This window comes from Carcharodon carcharias, chromosome 3 (assembly GCF_017639515.1).
Source record: "Carcharodon carcharias isolate sCarCar2 chromosome 3, sCarCar2.pri, whole genome shotgun sequence".
NCBI classification, from domain to species: Eukaryota; Metazoa; Chordata; class Chondrichthyes; order Lamniformes; family Lamnidae; genus Carcharodon; species Carcharodon carcharias.
This window is the reverse complement of record NC_054469.1, coordinates 34,353,081-34,376,237: the sequence shown is the minus strand read 5'-3', so window position 1 is coordinate 34,376,237 and position 23,157 is coordinate 34,353,081. Positions and strand designations below refer to the sequence as shown.

The following is a 23,157-nucleotide window of genomic DNA, read 5'->3' as shown; positions in this document are numbered from 1 at the left end:
TTTTTCTACAAACCCTATGAATTTCTACTTAGTGCAGACAGTTTGATTTGCTGCCAGAGTAGAGTTCTGCATAAAAGGTCCTAAAGGGTGCAATAGTGTTACTTTCTGAATGAATCTGTGCAATAAAAATCACTTTGCATAAATCATTTCCCTTCCAATATATAACCGTTATTAATTCCAAAGTATATTGTAGGAAGAAGGAATGCTAATAGACCTCGGGTTGAAAACTAATGGTGGAAGCTGTATTGCTCCAAACATATGAGAAATCAGAGCAGCAGATGGCAATGGCGAGTGACAAAATGCACTAGTTTTAAACTCCCCATTAATAGGCAGTTATATCACATATTTTTCTTAATAGAATGAAGTCTCCCCAAACGTGAACGCAAGATCAGCTGTTGATTTAGCATTTTCCTTGGGGTATAAGGTCACCACTAGGAGTCTTGAACCAGCTGCAACAGCATTGAATTTACAGTACAGGATGAGACCATTTGGCCCATGTACAAAAGCAAAATACCACAGATGCTAGAAATCTGAAATAAAACAGAAAATGCTAGAAATGCATAGGTCTGGCAGTATCTGCAGACAGAGAAACAGCAGCATGATCCCAAGTTTCAAGTTGACTGTCATTTTAATTCTTCACCTTATTTTCAGGCTGACCTCTGCTTCCTGCTGCGTTCTACCTTCAGGACTCAATTGAGTTCAACAATTTCAGGTTGTCAACTCTACTCTCATTTTCTTCCCTTCATGATTCTGCCATTCACACCTCCTCGACAGACAGGATTTGTTTCTCAAGTTAACGTTACAATTCAGTATGACTCTTCTTCAGAGCATATGGACTTGAAACGTTAACACTGTCTTTTTCTCCACAGATGCTGTCAGACCTGCTGAGTTTTTCCAGCATTTTTTGTTTTTGTTTCAGATTTCCAGCATCTGTAGGATTTGTTTCTTTACTTGTTCAATTCCCATTTCCTTTCACCTTGCACCATTAATTCTTTTCTCATTTAATCTCTCCTGCCTTCCATCTATCAGACTTTCCCTTTTATTCTTTTTCCCACATATCTACCTCTTTTACTTGCTGAAAACTTATTGCATCTCTAATTTTTCCAAGTTCTGAAGAAAGGTCATTGGCCCAAAACATTAACACTGTTTCTGTCTCCACAGGTGCTACCAAACCTGAATATTTCCAGCATTTAGTTTCATCATTAGGTCTATGCCTGTGTTTATGCTGCATATAAGCCTCCTTCCATCTTACTTCATCTCACCACATCAATATGTCCTTTAATTTCTTCCTATTCATGGACTGCACTTAACAAGCATGCCCTAAAGTGCATCGATACTAAACGCCTCAACCACTCCATGTGGTAGGAAGCACCACACTCTCGCCACAAGAATAAACAAGTTTCTCCTGAATTACTTATTGGGTTTATTTACGACCATCCAAATTTATAATCCCTAATTTTGGGCTCCACACAAGTCAAAACATCTTCTCAACATCTTTCCTGCTTACTTCTGATATTCTAATCTCGAACACTGTTCACAGGACTTTTACTTTTATATGTTTTAGAAAACAGCTGATGAGATAATCAGCTCTTTTCCAATTTTAAATACGTTTCACTCTTTCTGAATGAGCTAGTGACATCTATAAAACTAAATGAATTTAGTTGTACAACATTGTCACTGGGATTTTAGTCGAACACAATGGTGGCCATGTGAAATTTGCACACAGTAAAGAATACCCCTCAATACAACTGCAGACTCTGTCCGCCAAAATATGGACAGTTTCAGCAGAAAGTATTTTCAACAGGATAACAGCAGGGGGAAGCTTACGTCTATCATTGATTGCTTTCATAAATGATGGGAACTGACGAACCAAGCATACTTCACAAGATGTGCATCACACAGCATTAAATGTACAAAGTACAAGAAGTTAGATTTATTTAGACCCTTTAACTGAATAAACTGAATAGTATCAAAGCACTCCGAAAACTTGGAGTCATACACCAAGCGACAACTGGAAAAGGGGTACAGGAGGTGACCAAAGACATGGTCAAAGAGGCAAATATTAAGCAGCCTTCTGACGGAAGGGAAAGACAGGAAGGCAGGGGAACTTACAGGGAAAGGTTGAATATTGGGCCAAGACAGCTGCTAGGTCTGCAACTGGATTGAGGGAAGAATTTACAGGGTACAGAGGTGGAATAATTGATGGAAAAATAGTTACACACAGAGCTACAGGATACAGCAAGAAGGGAGAGGCCATGGAGAAACCTGCAGATGAAGACTAGCAACAGAGGGGTATGTCATATATAATGGAAGAGGGCATATTTGAAGGCCAAATTAAGCATCTACTCAAATTGAGTGTCACCAAAAATAGTCCAAGAGCTAAAATATAAAAAGTATCTAAATAAAACAAATCACAGCATTTCCCATGACAGAATCCACAGAAACAAATATTTGATCAACCACACAGAAATCTAAAGCATTTTCTCTCAAGGGCTGTTATATCATCAAGTTTATTAGGGTTTGACTGTAAGACTAAAACCCCCTTGAATGGATCAGAACTCATAACAAGTCATTCATTTTCTATGTTCAGTAGCCTACTGGTCTTATTTTATTTCAATTATGCAAATAAGAAAATGTTGCAAATGATTATTGGTGCATCATAACGGGCTGAAAGGTTATAAGACAGGGCGTAAAATTGGAGTTGAGGCCAAAATGAGATCAGCAATGATCGTATTGCATAGCGGGGCAGGCTCGAGGGGCTGAATTGCCAACTCTGCTCCTAGTTCTCATCTTCTTATGAGATTGATCCCCATCTGTAGAACAGTAATAGGGTGTCACCATAGACAACAATTTTTTAATGATTCTACTTTGCAAATTATGTTTATTCCCTTACATTCAAAATGAAAGAGTGAATAATGGCTACAGTAGTTCTAAAATTTGCTGCTGTGATCAGCAAGTCCCTTCTGCAATTGGAGTAGTTATCATGCTGACCAGAAATACTTGGTTGACAAGAGCTATAGTGTGCAAAACACGTCTTTTACATAACTTTAATTAACATGCACTTTTAAAGAAGTTTTTCACAAACTATGTAGCAGCAGTACAGGTGGCAGTGAACTGTAATACATGATTTGTACAGGAGTCAATTGGGCGAAAAATAACTTTGCCACATCATTAGATAAAAACCATCACACACAGGCTCGGAAGCAAATTTATCACAAGCGGAGCATTTGGTTCAATGAGGGGAGAAAAGGTGTGAAACAGTTTAATAATAGTTTTAAGTAAGAAACCTGCTGTTCAGGGACAGTTTCCGAAAACATGTTTATAAGCAATGCTGATTAATGGAGGCAATTTTAATTTTCTGGCTGATCAGATCTATTAATCTTGAATCATATTAAATTTATTGTCAACACATGCTATATAGAAGCAAGCCATTCAGCCCAACTAGTCCACGTCGGCATTTATACTCCACTTAAGCTTTCACCCATCTTTCCTCGTCTAACTAGCAGCATAACCCTATACCCCCTTCTCCCTCATATAGTTATCTAGATTTCCTTTAAATGCATCTATACTTTCCCTTCAACTACAATCTACGGTAGCAGTTCCACATTCTCACCACTCTGTATTCCCTATGTGATTTCTTGGTGACCACCATATGCTAATAGCCACTCGTTTTGCTCTTCAAGCAGAAACACCCTCTGTGTTACTCTATCAAACCTTTCCACAATTTTCAAGATCTCCATTAGGTCATCCCTCAGCTTCCTCTTTGCAAGATAAAAATCAATGGTTTGGTTGAGTGGGCGAAAAAGTGGCGAATTGAATTCAATCCGCAAAAAATGTGAAGTAATGCATTTGGGGAGATAATGCAAAGCAAGGGAATAATCAATAAACGAGAGGATATTGAGAAGGCTGGAGGTGAGACACCTTGGAGTGCATGTCCACAGGTCCCTGAGGGTGGCAGGACAGGTGGATAAAGTGGTAAAGAAAGCATATTGCGATAAATGGAGGCTTTTAAAAAATATTTTTGAGGAATAATGTTATTCTGTGAAGAAGTCTGTGTTTGAGTGTGAGATTCAATTAAGTTCAATTATCTGCACGAGAGAGACTCAATTAAGCTGGACAGAGATTAATGGGAGACAGGTTGTCTGGGGGGGTTTTAAAACCTGAAAAGGATAGAGTTGTTAGGTTTTGAAGTACATGCGAAACATTTGCATTTTAGTTAATTTGAGAGTTTGAATATCAAAAAGAAGTCAGAGGTATCAAGAAACATGTTTGCATCTTGGAGTTCCATAGGTAAATAGAAGTGGGGATATTACATGTTATTGACCGAAAGCAAAGGCAAGATGGAAACATGAAAGATCTTATATTTGGAAGGATATGAGTTTCAAAGAGGGGTGAAAACATTGAAACCTGAGATGAAAGGGGAAAAAAGGTATTCTAGAGTTACCGTAGCTGAGTTGAAAACTGCTGGAACCGGTATCCCTGGGCTGGGAAAGGATGCAGGTTTGAAACAGCCATCCAGTCAAGCTAGGAAAGTCTTGAGCTGCAAAAAGCAGTTTAATTCTGAAGTTTGGTTTTCCACAGCAGGGTGGAAGAGAGTTACAGGTCATGTGGTATTCCTTTATTGAGGCTACAGCAGATTGCCTTGGGTAATATTACTGGATTTTTATAGTTAAACATCTAAGAGATTGTTGCCTGGAAGGTGTTTACTTCTGGGTCTGACCAGGCAGAGAGTCATTCTGGAGGAATGTTTTGTAAGACTAATTTTAACTGTGTAACTGTATGTAACCTTATGTGCTTAAGTTTTCTTTTATGCTTGTTAATAAAACTTATACTTTTAATTTTTAAAATCCCAAAAGTGTTACTGGACTTCCTGCTATCAATACGACTTCTTCTCGTTTTCAGAATACAAAAAGAACGGGCGTGGCTCATAAGTCAAGTTCCGTCTGGGATTTGGTTTGTGAACAATTCTCAGCTGTGGTCATAAATTGGAATGCTTTCCTTTATTGGACAAGGTATTGAATACAAAAGCAGAGATGTATTGATGGAACTGCATAAAATACTGGTTAGGCCACAGATGGAATTTTGTGTACACAATTTTAGTCACCATATTACAGGAAGGACATAATTGCTCCAGAGAGTACAGAGGAGATTTACAAGAATGTTGCCAGGGCTTGAAAATTGAAGCCAAAAAGAAAGATTTGATAGGTTACTGTTGTTTTCTTTAGTTCAGAGGAGACCAAGGGGTGGCCTACTTGAGGTGTACAAAATTATGAGGGGCCAGATAGGGTAGATTGGAAAGGCCTGTTTCCCTTAGCTAAAGGGTCAATTACAAGGAGGCATTGACTTAAGGTGATTGGTGGAAGGATTAGAGGGGACAGGAGGAAAAGCTTTTTCACCCAGAGAGTGGTGGGAGTCTGGAATTCATTGTCTAAATTGGTATCTGAGGCTGAAACACAACTCATTTAAAAAGTTACCTGGATCTGCATCTGAAGTTCTGTACCCTGCAAGGCTCGAAAGTTGGATTGAAATGAGCGGCTAGTTTCTTTTTTAGGCTGGTGCAGACATGGGCCAAGTGGACTCTTGCTGCACCATAACTTTTCTCTGATTCTAAAGACCAAGCCCGCTATCTCGTCCTGATAGATATAACCTCAGTTCTGGTATCATCCTTGCAAATCATTTTTTGCAGCCTCTCCGTATCTGTGTCTTTGTGTAATATAGCAACCAGAACTGACCAAGGTTAGATACAGGTTTAGCATAGCTTGTATACTTTTTAATTCTAATCCTTCTAGAAAGAAACCCTAATGCTTGGTTTGCTTTGGTTATGGCCTTGTTGATCTGAATCGCAACTTTTAGTGATTTCTGTAATTTTGCTCCAGGATCCCTGGGCTTCTCTACCCTATTTGAATTCTTAATACTTAAGTAATATGTGACCTCATAATTTTTATCAAAATGTAATTCCTCATTATTTATGTTGATATTCATTTGTCAATCACATGCTCATTCTGAAAGTTTATTACTGTCAACTTGTAATTTGCTGCCATTTTCCTCAATGTAGACCAGTATTGTAGTGAATAGGAGGGCCATATTAATACATTACAATTGTTGGTTTTCAAATGGGCTAGCTCTGTCTCTAAATAGTTTCCAATAAGTGCAAGTTCAACAAACAAGGCAAGCCATGGTTTGGCAGTTTTAATGATGCTGATGGAAGGGGTAGAGATGTCACAGTGGTGCATCTGGAACTATTCTTGAGGTTATAACTTTAAGCATTGCACAGGATGCACTGTTCTGAGCCCAGCCTGCATGAGTATAATTAAGTATAAAATTTGTTTGCAATGCCTTGCAAAAACAAAGAAAATGGTTATTGCAATCTTAAATCATCTGATCATTCTCATTATTTTTAAAATTAATTCAGAGGAAATTGTGAATTTTTTTCAAGCACGGTGTGTTCAACTCTGACAAGAAAATTATTGAAGTTAAATAAAGACATTGCTGAGCATATCTTATAGAAATGCAAATGAAAAAGTGCTGCTCTCCACCTCACCTACCATTTTCTGGTGACAGCTTGTCATACGCATCTTCATAGATATAATTGCGTCGAATCGTAACATTAATTCCGTCTAAAAATGGCCCCTCCCCTTGCACTTCCTGTTTGTCGGCAAAGATCAATCTCTGGAAGATCTTAAAAAGAAATCATTGGAGGTTAGATGAAAGTGAACTGAAAAAAATCTGTCAAATAAATGCCAATATTTGCATATTCATTTTATTAATACAATTTACATGCAACTAGAAATTACTAACCTATTTAGTTGGTCATCTAATTTTCCTATACTAAATTACATAGCTTTTATACAATGCAGCATACCCAGAATCCTAGTTTATCTGGCTGATGGATATTAACACTTCCAGAGCACCTCATCTTAAACTGCTAAGATTTATGTTTGAATTTTTCATAACAGTAGAAACTTTAATGTGTATTACTTATTAGCTAAAAAAACTGAAAAATTAGTTTTATTTGCCACGTTAGTAAGTTTCATCTATTTGCATGATATTCCTTTGTCCACTACTTTAATAGGAGCAGTAACAGGTTTCGAACAACAGGTGCCCCTTTCCATAAAACAGCAGGTAGCAAAATGTCATGAATGCATAAGGCAGTCATAGACAATAATACTTCACCACTTCTAGGATGTAGAGTTTATAGCAGAATAATATTTACCTTAACTCGTTCTTCAAACGGAACTACGAAAGGTAGTTCAGTTAAAATAGCAAGATGACGTTCTTCAGATACTGATAACTGAGCTGGCTCCTGCCCAACTGAAAAAATGTAAAACAAAAGAAGAGAGGTATAATAGCCAACATTTCAGTAATAAATTCTACAATATCTAACAGAGAAACCTGACACTGAAACTGCCAGATATGCAGGGATGTTCAAATGCCACATAGAACTTAATTACACATATACAGATGCACACCCATTTGTACTTCATACATTATAACAATGGTTTCAAAAGTACTGCATTGGTTGTAAAGCACTTTGGATATCCCAAAATCATGAAAAGCAGTATACGACTGCATGTCTTGTTTTATATCCTGCCATTTTCTTCTCTACATTTTTCTTTTGGGGCAGCAAAGAACTTTTAGCAATTAGTCACAGAAAATTATAGGTACATGCGTACACAAGTGTCCAAACGACTCAACCACCAGTACAGCCCCTGAAGCATAACACTGCAGATAGTGGAACTATTAAATAAAAGCAGAAAATACTGGAAAGACTCAGGTGAGGCAGCATCTGTGGAAAGAATTGCAGAGTTAACGTTTCAGGTTGATGGCCTTTCATCAGATCATCTGCTGTTGCATTCTGCAGGAAACTGAAATTGGTGCACAGGAGTGCTGCTTCTTTTCTACCCATAGGTACTTTTGGAGAAAACGAATTAAATCCAGTATAAACCCAAACTGAAGTTATTAGAATATTAAAAAGACTTCAACCTGGCAAAAATTTAAGGTAAAGCTTGAGAAAACAACAAAGACCAAAGTAATAAAGAAAGAAAAAAAACAATTACCGATGTTTCAAAGTACCTTACAGTCAATGAAGTGCTTTTTGAAATGTCACGTAATGTAGGACATGCAGCATCCAAGCAAGATCCTACAAAAGCAATATGTTGATGACAAGATGATCTATTTTTGTCATGCTGACTGAGGAATAAATATTGGCCAAGACACCAATGCAGCAATAATAATTGTCTCAGTACAATCATTAATTGACCAGGACAACTACCATAGATTATTGTAAAAACCCATCTGGTTCACTGATGTCCTTAAGGGAAGGAAATCTGCCATCCTTAGCTGGTCTGGCCTACATGTGACTCCAGACCCACAGTAATGTGGTTGACTCTTAACTGCCCTCTGAAATGACCTAGCAAGACACTCAGTTCAATGGCAATTAGGGATGGGCAACAAGTGTTGGCCTTGCCAGCCGACATTCACATCCCGACTGACGCAGGACTGAATCTTAAATTAATTGCCAGTGTAATTCTGAGTACACTGAGGATTATTTAGCAAATATTTTCCAATCATGAAATCACATCTAATGTTGGACACTGGGTGCTGAGTTTTGCAAGCACGGGCTGCACCTTGCCTGTTACAAATATACTGTTTGATACGTATTGCCAGTCTTTGGGACATACAGCCTACATACCTAGCATCACACTGGCACGGAAATTTATGTAGCATTCATTAGTGTGATAGGCAGAACGTCCTATTGGCTTGACGGCAGCATCCTATTCGTGGCAAATACCACTCATGTTGCTACTACATAGCAGTAGTGTGAAACAGCTAGCTTCACCTGGTGCTAAGTTTTGAGACACCCTGCCCTTTCAAGGTAATCTGAGGTAGATTGGGCACTTTTCAAAGCCAAAAGTGATAGCCTTAGGTCCGTTCATGAGTTTGTATGATCTATAGTGCAGAATGATATGATCAGGGTAGCCATTATCCCGCAGGATGTCTTTGATGCGCGCTACTTCAGCAACAAGCTTGCATGGTGAGCAAATGGCCTGGGCCCTATTTACGAGGTTACGGATAAGGCCAATCTTATAGCGTGTGGAACTGTAAGAATCCCAGTGTGTGTACTGACCAGTGAAGGTGAGCTTGCAGTAGACCGTGATCGAGAACCCCCTCGCAGATTCCTCAACTATTATGTCACTAAACTGCTTCATTTCAAAGGTGAATTTGAGCGCAGGATGGAGCCCATTAAGACATGCAAGGAAATTATTACATGCTGCTTTGGATCTGAATATAACAAACGTATCATCCACTTTGCCCCTACCAGAATTTTTTCAAAATATTGAGGGCAGCAGACAGACTGATGAATAGTAAAATTGGAGAAACATTTTACCTGATATCGCAACGCCTCATGCCTCGCAACTAAAGAGAACAAAGATCAAAGTTGGCGCTTTGTCATACGATGTTGAAAGCATGGCAGGTAGACCGGGTTTTGGGGGGGGCGGTGTGAATGAAGAGACAGCCTCTTATGGAAGGTGCCAATGGAGTCTTTGACTAATTCTTCAATCTTCGTAAGAATATTGTTATTGAGGGGTCAAAGTTTAACCTGTACAGTCAAAAATAAGTTGAAGGGATTGACCCATTCATCAATGACTTGTACCGCCCAACCACAAATTCTGAACATAGAATACTAAAAGACAACCTGACCAGAGATTGAACAGTCGTTGTCAGCATTTCAGGTGATAATCTCTGATTTCTTACAATTTCGGAAGATTTAACTTTAAGGAAAGCTGTACAACTGTCCAGACCAGGCGAAGGGCAGAGGCAGAATAAGGCTTTTTCAAGATGCAAGGATAATCTCCAAGAACAGCCTGATGAAATCTTTCAATTTGTGGGCTGTAAAACTGAAAGTACAGCAAGACAACAACTTGGGAGACTCCCTGGAAAATGGCATTTGGCACCTTTTTGATGTCCTCACCGTGGCGGAAAGGTCCACAGACAGGAAGAATGCTCTACCCAAATTTAGCAGTGCTATGGCTGTGGCAAGTTAGGCAATTTTAAAGTGGTCTGTCGTTCCAGGAAATCTGTGTTCATAAGACAGAAGGAGAACTCTGTTAAAGGAACATCCATCCAAGAAATTCAAGACCTTGACGACCTGGAAAACACTTGCCTTGGAGAAATAACAGAAATCACAGGTAATGGAAACCAGTTTTGGAGTGCTGACATTGAGGTAAATGGGTATCTGAACAAATTAAAAGTAGACACAGGAGCAGGTGTTTTAATGCTATCTGACAAAGTTTCAGAGCTGAACAATATAACTGCAACCTTTCTCTAAGCAACTTCAAAGTGCAAGAGGTATCACAATAAGAGCACAGGACAGATGCAGACTATCGATTGTTATAACAGGAGAGAGATCGTTGATATTGTCCTTCCAAATCAGCAGTGTTCTTTTTAAACAGACATGCATGCGTAGCTTTGAATCTTTTCTACTCCCCAGCTGCAGCAGAAATTGGAGTCAGCTCATTACACAGTAAGCCAGTCTTTATTGAAGATACACCATTCCTAGGGCCACTGGAAGATATTGCAGATCTTTCACTTCTCTTTGGAGATAGGCTATAAAAGGGGGAAAACAGGACGCACCAACAATGACAGTGACCACCCGCTAGATTAGATTCGAGACCCTAATTTGCTCTTTCAGGAAAGAGTGCAAAAGAATGAAGCTGCCGCAGAGGCAGATGATCTGTTGGAAGAGGAGATCCTGCGCCTTAACACACTCTGATTCCATTGCCATTGCTCAACTCACTGCTGTATCTCTTGAAATTCCTTTTGTTGAAGTGAATTTGTCTATTTATTCCACTGAGCCCATGCAATAATTACAAGCAGTAGCAAAAAGCTATCCAGCGAAAATGAGACCCTTAACTCTAAATTGGATCAAACCAATGGCAAAAGTTGAAAGTTTATTAATTTGCACAAATGTAAGCTGGAGCCCACACTTGATCTCATCAGCAAGCCACAGAAGCATTCAAGCTGTCTTTCAGCCAAGGAGAAGAGGCCCAAACTACAGAGATTCTACAGCTGAAGTGTACCTTAGAAAAGTTTAAAGTTGAGCCTCAAATGGAGCCTGAAAATATTAAAAATAAGCAAGGATTGGAGAAGTCCAACCATGTGAAAGAGAACACCTAACTAAAAACCCAACTATTAGCAGTCAAACTACCAAGCCAGAGAGGATTTACACATTAAAAATGATGCAACAAAAGAAAGTGAACATGTTGCAGTAGAGGGGTGCGCAAATGCTGTACCCCATCTAAGGAAATTAGCACAGCATCAGACGGAATAGCTGATTACAGAGCAATTATCTAACGAAATATTGACACTAGCTGCCTCTTCTATTTCTACTGAGACTCTTGTAACAACGCCCAACACTGACAATGAAATATCAGGCATGTCAGCAGACCAGTGTACTGTGCAAGAACTTCCTATTGATCCTGGTCCTGAAATTTATTCCATTGTTGACAATGGCGCAATCCTGATTTCTCTGCTGACCCAAGGTCCTATTGCCTGCAGAAGAGTAGCCACGTGCTGAAGCTAGCACGGAAATCATACCATTACCTACACAAAGAGAAATTCGTACCCTAAAAGTAATTGTTGGGGGTGGAGAGAGCGGTCATCTTTTCCTCATATCCAGCAGTGTCTTCAGGATATTCTTAGTTCCTCTTTTCATCTACCAGATTCATTCACAGATCAGGTATCAAATACTTCTCTTCTCATCACAGGAGTGGTGAAAGATACCACTGCGAAGTTCTTCATGGGGGCCAAAGGGAGGTTCATTTTGTCAAGCTGGTACTTCTATCTTTCCCCAGCATGCAAAGCAGAAAATGATGAGAGAGTGAATCTCAGTTCATTACCTTCCTTTGAAAGGTTGTGATGGTCCAAGTCCAGAAGGGTTCTCTCTTCAATCAGCTTTTCCTCAGTTCACTGCCTTTATATTCATCATAAGAGTCACAGCCCAGGAGCCAATTGGCCTGAAAAACTGCTATTCTACTCCAACAATGTTTGCACCTTCCAAGGAGGAGATAAAGGAACAAACACACCCTACTTGTGCTCCAATGGAGCTGAGAACACCGCTGGGGATTGACGTCTTTGGTGAAAGTGACCGGGGCGGGGATAGGAGTTGGATGGGATCTGTAAACAGTACGAGGTTAACATTTTATGAGAAAAGTTAACTTCGGGGAAGATGTTGAGTAAAGAATAAGAGCAAACTGAGCATGTATAAAAGAAGCTATGTCACAGTGATGTCACTCGGAGAGCAGGATAGCAGCGTATCGAGGTAGCATCTCAGAATGCAGCTCTAGCTATATATTAGTCTTACTTAACCTTTATTCAAAAACATTTATATATATGCTAACTATTTACAAAGACCCTTGCCTTCAGCAAAATCTCTTATAGAATAAGGGATGAACAAATACTGAGACAAACTCATCCTAACAGACTATTTACCAGAGAAAAAAAACACTCTGGGATCACATTAAAAGAATAGATCAAAAAACAACATAAAGACAATTAAGATAGAAGCTAGGGGTGTGGAAGACAGAACTTAAACTAATCAAACTTAGAATGGATAAAACTCCAGATCTGAATGCATTGCAAACCACCCCCATCCCCGATACTTAAAAATTAGGAAAGTTAACAGAAGCATTATTATATACTTAGGAAATTTATTAAAAAGGGAACAGGGCCAGAGATCTGATGAACAGCTAATGTGCTGTAGAGCTTCAGAAGGAGATGAACAGGTTGGTGGAAGGGGAGGATGAGTGGCAGATGAAATTTAATGCTGAGAAGTGTGAAATTATTCAGTTTACTGGGAAAACTGCACAGAGACAATATAAAATAAAGGGTATAATTCTAAAGGGGGTGCTTGAGCAGAGGGATTTGGGTATATATGTGCATTGAAGGTGGTAGGACAGTTTGAGAGAGCAATTAATAACATATACAGCAACTGGACTTTATCAAATTCTTCACAGAATCACAGAATTTGATGGCACAGAAGGAGGCCATTCAGCCCATCGTGTCTGCAACGGCTCTCCAAATGAGTAATCTGACTTAGTGCTATTGCCTTGCCTTTTCCCCCGTACCCTTGCACATTGTTTCTATTCAAATAATCATCTAATGCCCTCTTGAATGCCTCGATTAAACCTGCCTCCACCACATTTCCAGGCAGTGCGTTCCAAGCCTGTTGTGTAAAAAAGTTTTTTCTCACATCACATTTGCTTCTTTTGCAAATCACTTTAAATCTGCGCCCTCTCATTCTTGATCCTTTTACGAGCAGGAACAGTTTTTCCCTAGCTACTCTGTCCAGCCCTCTCATGATTTTGAAAATCTCTATCAAAAACTCCTCTTAGCCTTCTTCTCTCCAAGGAGAACAGTCCCAACCTCACCAATCTATCTATCCTCATAGCTGAAGTTTCTCATTCCCTGGAACCACTCTTGTAAGCCTCTTCTGCACTCTCTCCAATGTGTTCAATTCTTCCTATAATGTGGCACCCAGAACTGTACACAATATTCCAGCTGATGTCTAATGAGTGTCTTATATTAATTCAGCATAACCTCTCTGTTATTCCTACCAAAATGTGTCACCTCACACTTCTCCGCATTGAACTTCATCTGCCACCTATCTGCCCACTCCACCAACTTGCCTATGTCCTCTTAAAGTTCCACACTGTCCTCCTCAGTTCACAACACTCCCAAACTTCATATCATCCGCAAACTTTGAAATTGTCCCCTGCACACCAAGATCTAGATCATTAATATATGTCAGGAAAAGCAAGGGTCCCAATACCGAACCCTGGGGAACTCCACTACAAACATTCCTCCAGGCCAAAAACTATCCATTGACCATTACTCACTGCTTCCTATTTTTCAGCCAATTTTGTATCCACATTGCTACTGTCCCTTTTATTCCATGAGCAATAACTTTTCTCACAAGTCTGTTGTGTGGCACTGTATCAAATGCCTTTTGACAGTCCATGTACACTACATCAATAGCATTACCCTCATCGATCTTTTCTGTTACCTCTTCAAAAAACACCAGCAAGTTAGTTAAACACGATTTCCCCTTTAGAAATCCATCCTGATTCTTCCTTATCAACCCATATTTTTCCAGGTGATTACTAATTCTATCCCAAATAATTGTTTCTGGAATCTTGCCCAAAACTGACTGGTCTGTAATTGCTGGGCTTATCCTTAAAACCTTTTTTTGAAAGAGGGCGTAATGTTTGCATTTCTCCATTCCTCTGACACCACCCCCAAGTCTAGGGAAGACTGAAAGATTATGGCCAGTGCCACTGCAATTTCTACTCTCACTTCCTTCAATACCCTTGGGTGCATCTCATCCGGTCACGGTACCTTGTCAATTTTAAGTACCGACAGTCAATTCAACACTTCCTCGTCAATTTTGAACCCTTCTAGTAACAGATGTTCCTCATCTGTCATCATGGCCTGGGTGGCATCTACTTCCTTGGCAAAGTGTTCATTTAGTCCCTTAACCATGGCCCCTTCACCCATGTGTAAAATTTTCTTTTAGGTCCCAAAGGGACCCTACTCCTCCTTTTACCATTTATATGTCTGTAGAGGACTTTGGGATTCCCCTTTATATTGGCTGCCAGTCTTTTCTCATATTCCCTCTCCGCTTCTCTAATATGCTTCTTCAACTTCCCTCTGAAGCTTCTGTATTCCTCTTGGTTCTCAGTTATATTTTCTACCTGAAACCTGTTATAGGTGCACTTTTTCTTTTAATCTGAATTTCAACCTCCTTTTTCATCTGGGGAACTCTGGATTTGTTTGCCCTACCTTTCCCTTTCGATGAAATATACCTTGGCTGTGCCCGAACCAATTCTTTTTTTGAAGGTAGCCCATTGTTCAGCTACAGTTTTTCCTGCCAACCTTTCATTCCAGTCTATCTGGCCCAGCTCCGTTCTTGCCCCATCGAAGTTGGCTCTCATCCAGTTAATTATTCTTGGACTTTATCAACAGAAGCATAGAGTAAAAAAGCAAGGAAGTTATGTTAAAACACAAAAACACTGGCTCGGCCTCAAGTGGAATATTGCATCCAGTTCTGGAAGCCACTTTTCGGAAGGAATTACAAGCATTAGAGATTCACGAGAATGGTCCCAGGAATGAAGAACTTCAGCAACGTAGAAAGATTGGAGAAATTGACAGTGCTCCCCTTGGATAAGAGAAGATCGAGAGGAGATTTGATAGAGGTATTCAAAATCGTGAGGGTCCAGAATAGAGTAGGTGGGGAAAAACTGTACCCGTTGCTGGAAGGATCGAGAACCTGAGGATACAGATATAAATTAATTGGCAAAAAGAACCAAATGGCAATACAAGGAAATATTTTTCATGCAGCGAATGGTTAGGATCTGGAATGCACTGCTTGAGCGCGTGGTGAAGACAGGGCCAATTGAGGCTTTCAAAAAGGAACTGGATCATTATCTGAAACTGAAAACTTTGTAGGGCTACTGGGAAAAAGGCAGGTGAGTGACATTCGGTTAACTGTTTCTTCAGAGGGCCATTACAGATATAGTGGGCCAAATGGCCTCCTTCTGTGCTTCACAATTCTATGAACATGCCTAAACCACGCTGTCAACTTATGGCAGAAACCTGAATATGATGCTCCAAATACTGATGCAATGGTTTGAGTTATGAGGTGGCAGGTAGCAATAGATAAAATCTTAATAAAAGTGCCAAAATGATTTACCTTCAGAACTATTTTAATAACTTTTGCTTTATGCGGATTGCGTCAAGTACCTGGACATTGAACCAGTTTCACCATAGAAAATAAGATTGATACCCCTTCCGTAGATGCCATGCTACTCTATTGTTGCGCTTTCATTCAGTGAACCATTAATAAAATCAGTCTAGATAGAGATGCCACAGCAAATGGATCACTTGGCCTCAGTCACCATTGTGAAACAAGTTAGCCCTGTTCACCATCATATCTCAAGAACAAATTTATGCAAGCACACACACTCAAACAGAAAAACAACAGTGTGTTAGTACCGGATCCCAGAGTGCTACATTTATACACTTTCAGCAGCAGACCAAATAAAATCCCAAATTTGTCATTCAGATTAGCTAGTTAGATGGACGAGTCTACAAAGTGATATCATCATGTGATACAATCACCAGCGAAGTGGTACTGAGCAAGTGTCAGGGCTGTGGGCTGACAAATCTCCAGGTCCGGATGGACTTCACCCTAAGGTATTGAAAGAAGCGACTAGTAAGATAGTTGACACACTGGTTTTAATTTTCCAAACTTCCCTAGGCTCGGGGAAGGTTCCATTACATTGGAACATAGCAATTATAACTCCTTCATTCAAAAAGGGAGGGAGACAGAAAGCAGGAAACTAAAGGCCAGTTGTCATAGCGAAAATGTTAGAAGCTATTATTATTATAGCAGGGCAATTAGAAAAATTCAAGGCAATCAGGCAGAGTCAACATAGTTTTGTAAAAGGGAAATCATGTTTAATCAATGTATTGGAGTTCTTTGAAAGAGTCACATGTGCTGTGGATAAAGGGGAACAGTAGATGTTCTGTATTTAGATTTCCAGAAAGCATTAGATGATGCGCCACATCAAAAGTTCTTGCAAAAAATAAAAGCTCATGGTGTAGGGGGTAACATATTGGCATAGACAGAAGATTGGCTAGCTAACAAGAAGCAAGGAGTTGGCATAAATGGGTCTTTTTCTGGTTGGCAGGATGTGACAAGTGATGTCACAGGGCTCGGTGTTGAGACCCTTGCTGTTTGTGTTATATATTAACGATTTGGACGTGAACGTGGTGGGCATGATTGGGGAATTTGCAGATGACACAGAGATAGATAGAAAGTAAACTGTGAAGAGGTGTAAGGAGGTTACAAAGTGACATAGATAGGATGAGTGAGTGGGAAAAGACCTGGCAAATGGAGTATAATGTGGGAATGTGCAAAATCGTTCATTTTGGCAGGAAGAATAAAAAATGGTGAGAGATTGCAGAGCTCTGAGATTCAGAGGGATCTGGGTGCCCTCATGCATGAATCACAAAAGGTTAGTATGCAAGTACAGCAGGTAATCAGACCTTCGGTCTGTCCGCAAGCATGACCTAAACCTTCTTCTTGCTTGCCATTTCAACACACCATCCTGCTCTCGTGTCCACATGTCCATCCTTAGCCTGTTGCAATGTTCCAGTGAAGCCGACCACAAACTGGAGGAACAGCACCAACTCTTCCAATTAAGCAATTTACAGCCTTCTGGACTTAACATTGAGTTCAACAAGGTCAGACCATGAGCTCTCCTCTATCCTCATCCCCTTTTTAATTCCTTTTTTCTATATTCATTTTCATTTTTTATCCACTTATTTTTATTTATTTTTATCCATTGTTTATCCCCTTGTTATTCCCCCTTCAATCCCATTTTCTATCCTTTTTTACCCCACCACCACCACCCCCTCCCCTCACCCATCCCCAAAAGGGCCATCTGTTACTTGTACCATGTTGTTCTTGCACACAATGCTTGCTTTGTCAATCTCTCCTTTGTCCCCACCTATCGCTGGTCTTTTATCCAGCTTCACCTGCTCCACCTCCCTTAAACAGTATAAATTTAATCACATTTCTACTTCTCTTTAGCTCTGAAGAAGGGTCATAGGGACTCCAAACATTAACTCTGTCTCTCTCTCCACAGATGCTGCTAGACCTGCTGAGTTTTTCCAGCATTTTCTGTTTTTGTTGCAGCAGGTAATAAGGAAAGCTAATAGAATGTTGTCATTTATTGTGAGGGGAATTGATTACAAAAGCAGGGAGGTTAGGCTTCAGTTGTACAGGGCATTGGTGAGACCACATCTGGAGTATTGTGTACAGTTTAGGTCTCCTTATTTAAAGAAAGATGTAAATGCATTGGAAGCAGTTCAGAGAAGATTTACTGGACTAATAACAAGAATGGGCACGTTGTCTAATGAGGAAAGGCTGGAGAGGTTAGGCTTGTATCCACTGGAGTTTAGAATAGTAAGAGGTGACTTAATTGAAACCTTTAAGATCCTGAGAGATCTTGAGGGTGGATGTGGAGAGGATGTTTCCTTTTGTGGGAGAACGTCGAACTAGGGGTCACTGTTTAAAAATAAGGGGTCACTTATTTAAGACAGATGAGGAGAAATTTTTTCTCCCAGAGGGTGGAGAGTTCTTGGAATGCTCTTCCTCAAAAAGGGGTGGAAGCCGAATCTTAATGTTTTTAAGGCAGAGGTAGATAGACTCTTGATTAACAAGAGGTTAAAGGTTATCGGGAGCAGGCAGGAATGTGGGGCTGAGGTTACATTCAGATCAGCCACAATCTTATTTAATGGCGGAGCAGGCTCGAGGAGCCAAGTGGCCTGCTCTTGCTCCTAATTCGTATTGTGTGTATCATCGCAGCAAGCTTCTCAGATCTTCCTTATTCAGAAGGTTGATCCAGAGGACAGATTTTGTTTTCTTTTCGCAATCTAATGTCTCAGAAAAATAATCTACCTCATGGAGTTTTCATTTTCTCACGTTTACCCCAACCCTAATCTGAGGAAAAAAGCTTTCCTTCACAGAATGTCACAGTTTGACCATAACAAGAATGGGATCCAAACTCAGGAAGCCCAACACTCTGCCTTAGAAACTGCATTTTCTACATACAGTACAGAGTGTAAGCAACAGAAGCTTTAAAAAAACTGCAAAGCTAAGCATACCATCCACTATTACTCACCTAAATTGGAAATTAGAGGCAATACAAGATTACTTGATGAAGATAAAAGGATTCATAGCTAGGCACAAAGTTGTTAATGGCACTTGTGCAGGAAAGTATCACCAAATCTTTGGAAGTTACTTCATAAGAAGAATTTTTTAAAATTCTGTATGTTTTTTCCCCCACTTTAGAACTTTTACCTTCCAGTCAATGCTATGCACTGTCTAAGAATAAGGATATAATCACAACATCAACACCGATTACAAAATCTGGCAGAAAATTAGTTACCAGGTTGATATTCTTCATTAATTCAACTTTTTTTTCACAAAGGGTTAAAAGCATTTAAACAAAAATTGCCTGTACAGCAAAGCTAAACCACTATCCTGCTACTAGAGCTCAATTATTCTGCTCAATTAGTCAATTTTATCTGCATTTCTCCATCAAGTTTCTATCTTTTACGAGAAATACGTTCTCCACTGGTCAATGCAGTCTATTTATCATTCTAGTGGCTGCCATTTAAGTAAATGAAAAAGGCCAAACAAACACAGCCATATGTGCTTCAACAGTACTTTCACACTAATTGGGTTTATTCCATATGGAGTCAAGTGGCATTAAACAAATCATACACACATTGTTATCTGTTTGGTTCACACGGTACTGCTAGTTGAACTAGATTCAAAATTCAAAGGATTTAACATTAAAGGCATAATTGCTTTAAAAATTATTTTAGAACTTGGAGTACACTCACCCAAAGCTACTAAAAATGAAAGTAAAATTTAAAATAAACTGAATAACATTCTGTCCATTTTGCAGAAAGATTAGACACACAATTAATATCATGAAGCAAGTTTTTGTCTGATTTCTTATTAGTTTATGAAATAAAATATTACATGCAGCAACATTAATACATACATACTTACTGCACTTGTCTATCCATTATAAAGCAATTCAATACAAGAATAGGTTTGCTTATCTACATTTTACTAATTCATTCAGTATCTTTAAATCAAAGGGAGAAAATCTTTAATCAGGATAATCAGAAGGCATTTGTTGTAATAATGGCTATTTCAAAACTGGACATTTTTATTTCACAAGATCAAAAATCAATGTGGACGAGGAAACTCAGTTAGCTCATTACAACCTATCCGTTCAGGAAAAATTCAACAGCTCCACTATTACAGCATCAAACTCTCTCAAATGATTCCGATGTTTTTACCTCCACTACCATAGCCACTCTATACGCTATTCACTTGCTTGGTGAAGAACACTTTGCATTTATACAGTGATTGAGTGTATAAGAAAGTTCCGAAGTGTTTCACAGAGGTATAATCAGACAAGAATAGATGCCAAGATAGAGAATAGTATAAAATGAGCTTTAGGGGGAAACATAGATCTACAAAAAGTGGAGCGATGGTTCAGTAGCAAAGTCTGAAATTAGTCTTCGGCGACCTTCAACATGAGTCCTTCCCTTCGTGTTAAGCCCCAACAGTTTTCCAGATTTACTATCTTAGAAATGATCATGCGTCCCTTACTTAACTACATAGTTTGGAAGCTGAAATGCCCAGTTTCACAAATCTTAATTCATTCCTATGAATAGGAATCAGTCCCACAACTTTTCTCCACATTGCCTCCAGTGTCTAAATGTCTGAGTCACAGTAATCAGAACCAAATCCAGGGCTATGACACAAACATGCAAAGAAGCACAGACTTTTGTCGAGTGATTGACATTGCTGTTGTTCCTTACCAAAAATTTTACAAATTTGAAATGCAAAGAGCGAAGCAGTCAAAAGTAACTTTTTTTAAAAAAATCTACTGCCACATCTACATCTACACCAATCACCTCACCCATTCCCCTCCATCTACACATTCAAGTAAACCTCCAGGAACTTGATCTCCAGACTCATCACATTTTGCTGGACAGACTTACAAGGGTAAATAAGTATTTTTTTTTTTGTTAAACAGTAGGACATCTTTATTTTTATTAAGTTATATTTATTAAATTTATATTTATTAAAAAATTTTGTCTTTCATTCTCTATATGTATCAAATTTTGGGATGGTTGGAACCTATCGAATTGACTCTCATTAGAAAAACATTTGCACTTTGAGAGGTTTTCCAACAACGTAACCCCAGCAAAGGGCAGGACTTTACTGTATATCAAATTATGAACTGACCAAAGCAGTACACAGGTTAAACACAACTGTCTCTGATTACTGTTGCTTCTAGCTGATTCTGTTTTAGATATACAGTTTAGAAATAAATTTGCATTATTCATAGACACTCTATGATGATCAAACATTGATGCAACTCATCTGCCAAAATACCTAGCTTCTTTTAACCTCACTCTAGTTATTTCAACATCCTTCATGATTAAATCACGTCAGTCATACTTCAAGGTTGTACAGGAAAAATTGTTGAGTAGAAAACAACACAATGAATCCATCCTACCATTTCCTTTCAATAAAAACAGTGACAGCATTTGCTGCAGACTTGCATTGACTAAACAGTGAATTTTGCAATAAACTTCATTTGAAGGAGATACTGACAACATAAATTAACTTAAGTAAAAGGAAGGCAATTACCATCTAGTGTTGATTGCAATGGTCCTATCCTTCCCATTCGGCGCATCCTCCAGACATGTCTAGCTGAGGGCACATACAGCTGTGTGACCTAGTAATAAGAGATGCTGACAATAAGGAACCATTAGTCTTCCAACTTTAGTGGATTTTAAAACAATAACTTCACAATTGATATATTTTAAATGTCTCACAGCATTTCAAGAAATCAGTTTATCTATAAAGAACAAAATGGCACTTCAAATAATCAATTCAGTATTGACAATTGAAGTGACTGCTAAATTAAAGCAATTAAGGTAAGTAATGCATTAATTTGAGTGTATGTTAAGATTTCTCCAGCTTGCTTAACTTCCACCTCTATTGTACAGTATGATCCGGCCATGAAGCATTCTTTTTGGTCAGCTGGGCACCTGACATGTGTGGCACAGCCTAATCCTGATCCAGAGGGAGGAAATTGTCATGGCTCCTGAAATTATATTTTAGGTATCCACATGTGGACATGTGCAAGAGAATTAGAAAGTGGATTAAACCATAGTATTCATTTCAAAAAGGAAGACAGAACTAATCAAGCTAATTACAGGCCGGTTAATTTAGCATCTGTGATAGGGAAGATTTTAGTCTCTAATTAAGGATAAAATTAATAACTAAGGAGAAAGTGGTTAGAAGCAGCTAGCATTGGTTTTTAAAAGGATAGCTATACTTGTCACATGGTGATATAGAACTTAATATTGCGGAAAATAAACACGTTGCTGAAGCTTTTCATCTTGCACTCAGAAGGATAAACGCAAGAGTACCAAATGATGGCAATTTAAACTGCAGAATTACACAAACCAGGGTTGCACACCCTGAAATTTAGAAGGTTAAAGGGTGATTTGATCAAAGTCTTCAAGATATTTAAGGGGGATAGATAAGGGAAAAGAGAGAGAAACTATTTCTGCTAACTGAGGAGTCTGACACTAGGGGGTTGGTCTAAAAATTAGAGCCAGACCTACTGGGAGTGAAATTAGGAAACAGCGAATGTAGAATTTTAGAACTCTCTCCAGAAAATGGCAATCCAATGCGTAGCTAAAACCAACCTGCCCGTTAAAGCATTGATTTGTAAGGGAGCAAAGTTGAAAGAGTTGCAACCCTCAGAACAGGTGTAGCTTTCATTAGTGAACTAGTGTAAGTGAACAATCAGTGACAGTACTCTGAAGTACTGCTACCCTTGTCTGCATTAGACACTGGATGGGAATCTGCCACAGATGTCTGGCTTCACTCTAAATTTCAAGCATTGGGCTGATCATGTTGAAGTCACCTGATAACACATTTATTTATTAAAATCTGAATGGGGAAGATCTGTCTAACCAGAAATCTTTAAAATTGTATTCCACAAAATCCTTTCATCTCCTGGACATCCAGATGAAAAATACGCACCTTATCTGCTCGGATATTAACTTGATCAGAAAGCCAGTGATCAGGAGGACAAAATTGCCTTCTTGTATCTCTTGACTTCAGCATTTTCACTAAATTAGAGATCACCTACGTGAAAGAAACAAACACATGACTTAAATTATAGCATTGTGCAATATATTGTTTAATGCACAGGTAACTTGGGGATTATTTCACTTGCACACCTCATTACTCAAGGATGATAGCTGCTTTCCATCATGAAATGCACAAAATAAAATCTGATTGAAAGGAACGAATTAACTGAGAAGTTAAGAATGCATGACAGCAGAATGCTGATTGGGCAGTTTATGAATGGTATGTACTCCAGGATTACATTGTACACAAAATCGCTTAAAGCTAACTTTTCATAATCAATTTTCTTTTCTCAAAGTTACAAAAGACTTGCTGGGAATAATTCAACA

The 23,157-nt window shown here is 39.0% G+C and overlaps 1 protein-coding gene across 5 annotated transcripts in view; it reads right to left on the bottom strand.

Moving 5' to 3' along the window:
- The window catches only part of ube3c (ubiquitin protein ligase E3C), a 169,531-nt gene that overhangs the window by 55,646 nt on the left and 90,728 nt on the right, over window positions 1–23,157 (bottom strand). For all 5 annotated transcript variants that reach the window (XM_041184414.1, XM_041184418.1, XM_041184415.1 and 2 more), the window contains exons 15-18: window positions 22,721–22,825; window positions 21,311–21,398; window positions 7,214–7,311; window positions 6,546–6,678 (exon numbers count right to left, since the gene is read on the bottom strand). In XM_041184414.1, coding sequence (XP_041040348.1) covers window positions 6,546–6,678; window positions 7,214–7,311; window positions 21,311–21,398; window positions 22,721–22,825 — 424 coding nt within the window. The remainder of the gene's footprint in view (window positions 1–6,545; window positions 6,679–7,213; window positions 7,312–21,310; window positions 21,399–22,720; window positions 22,826–23,157) is intronic.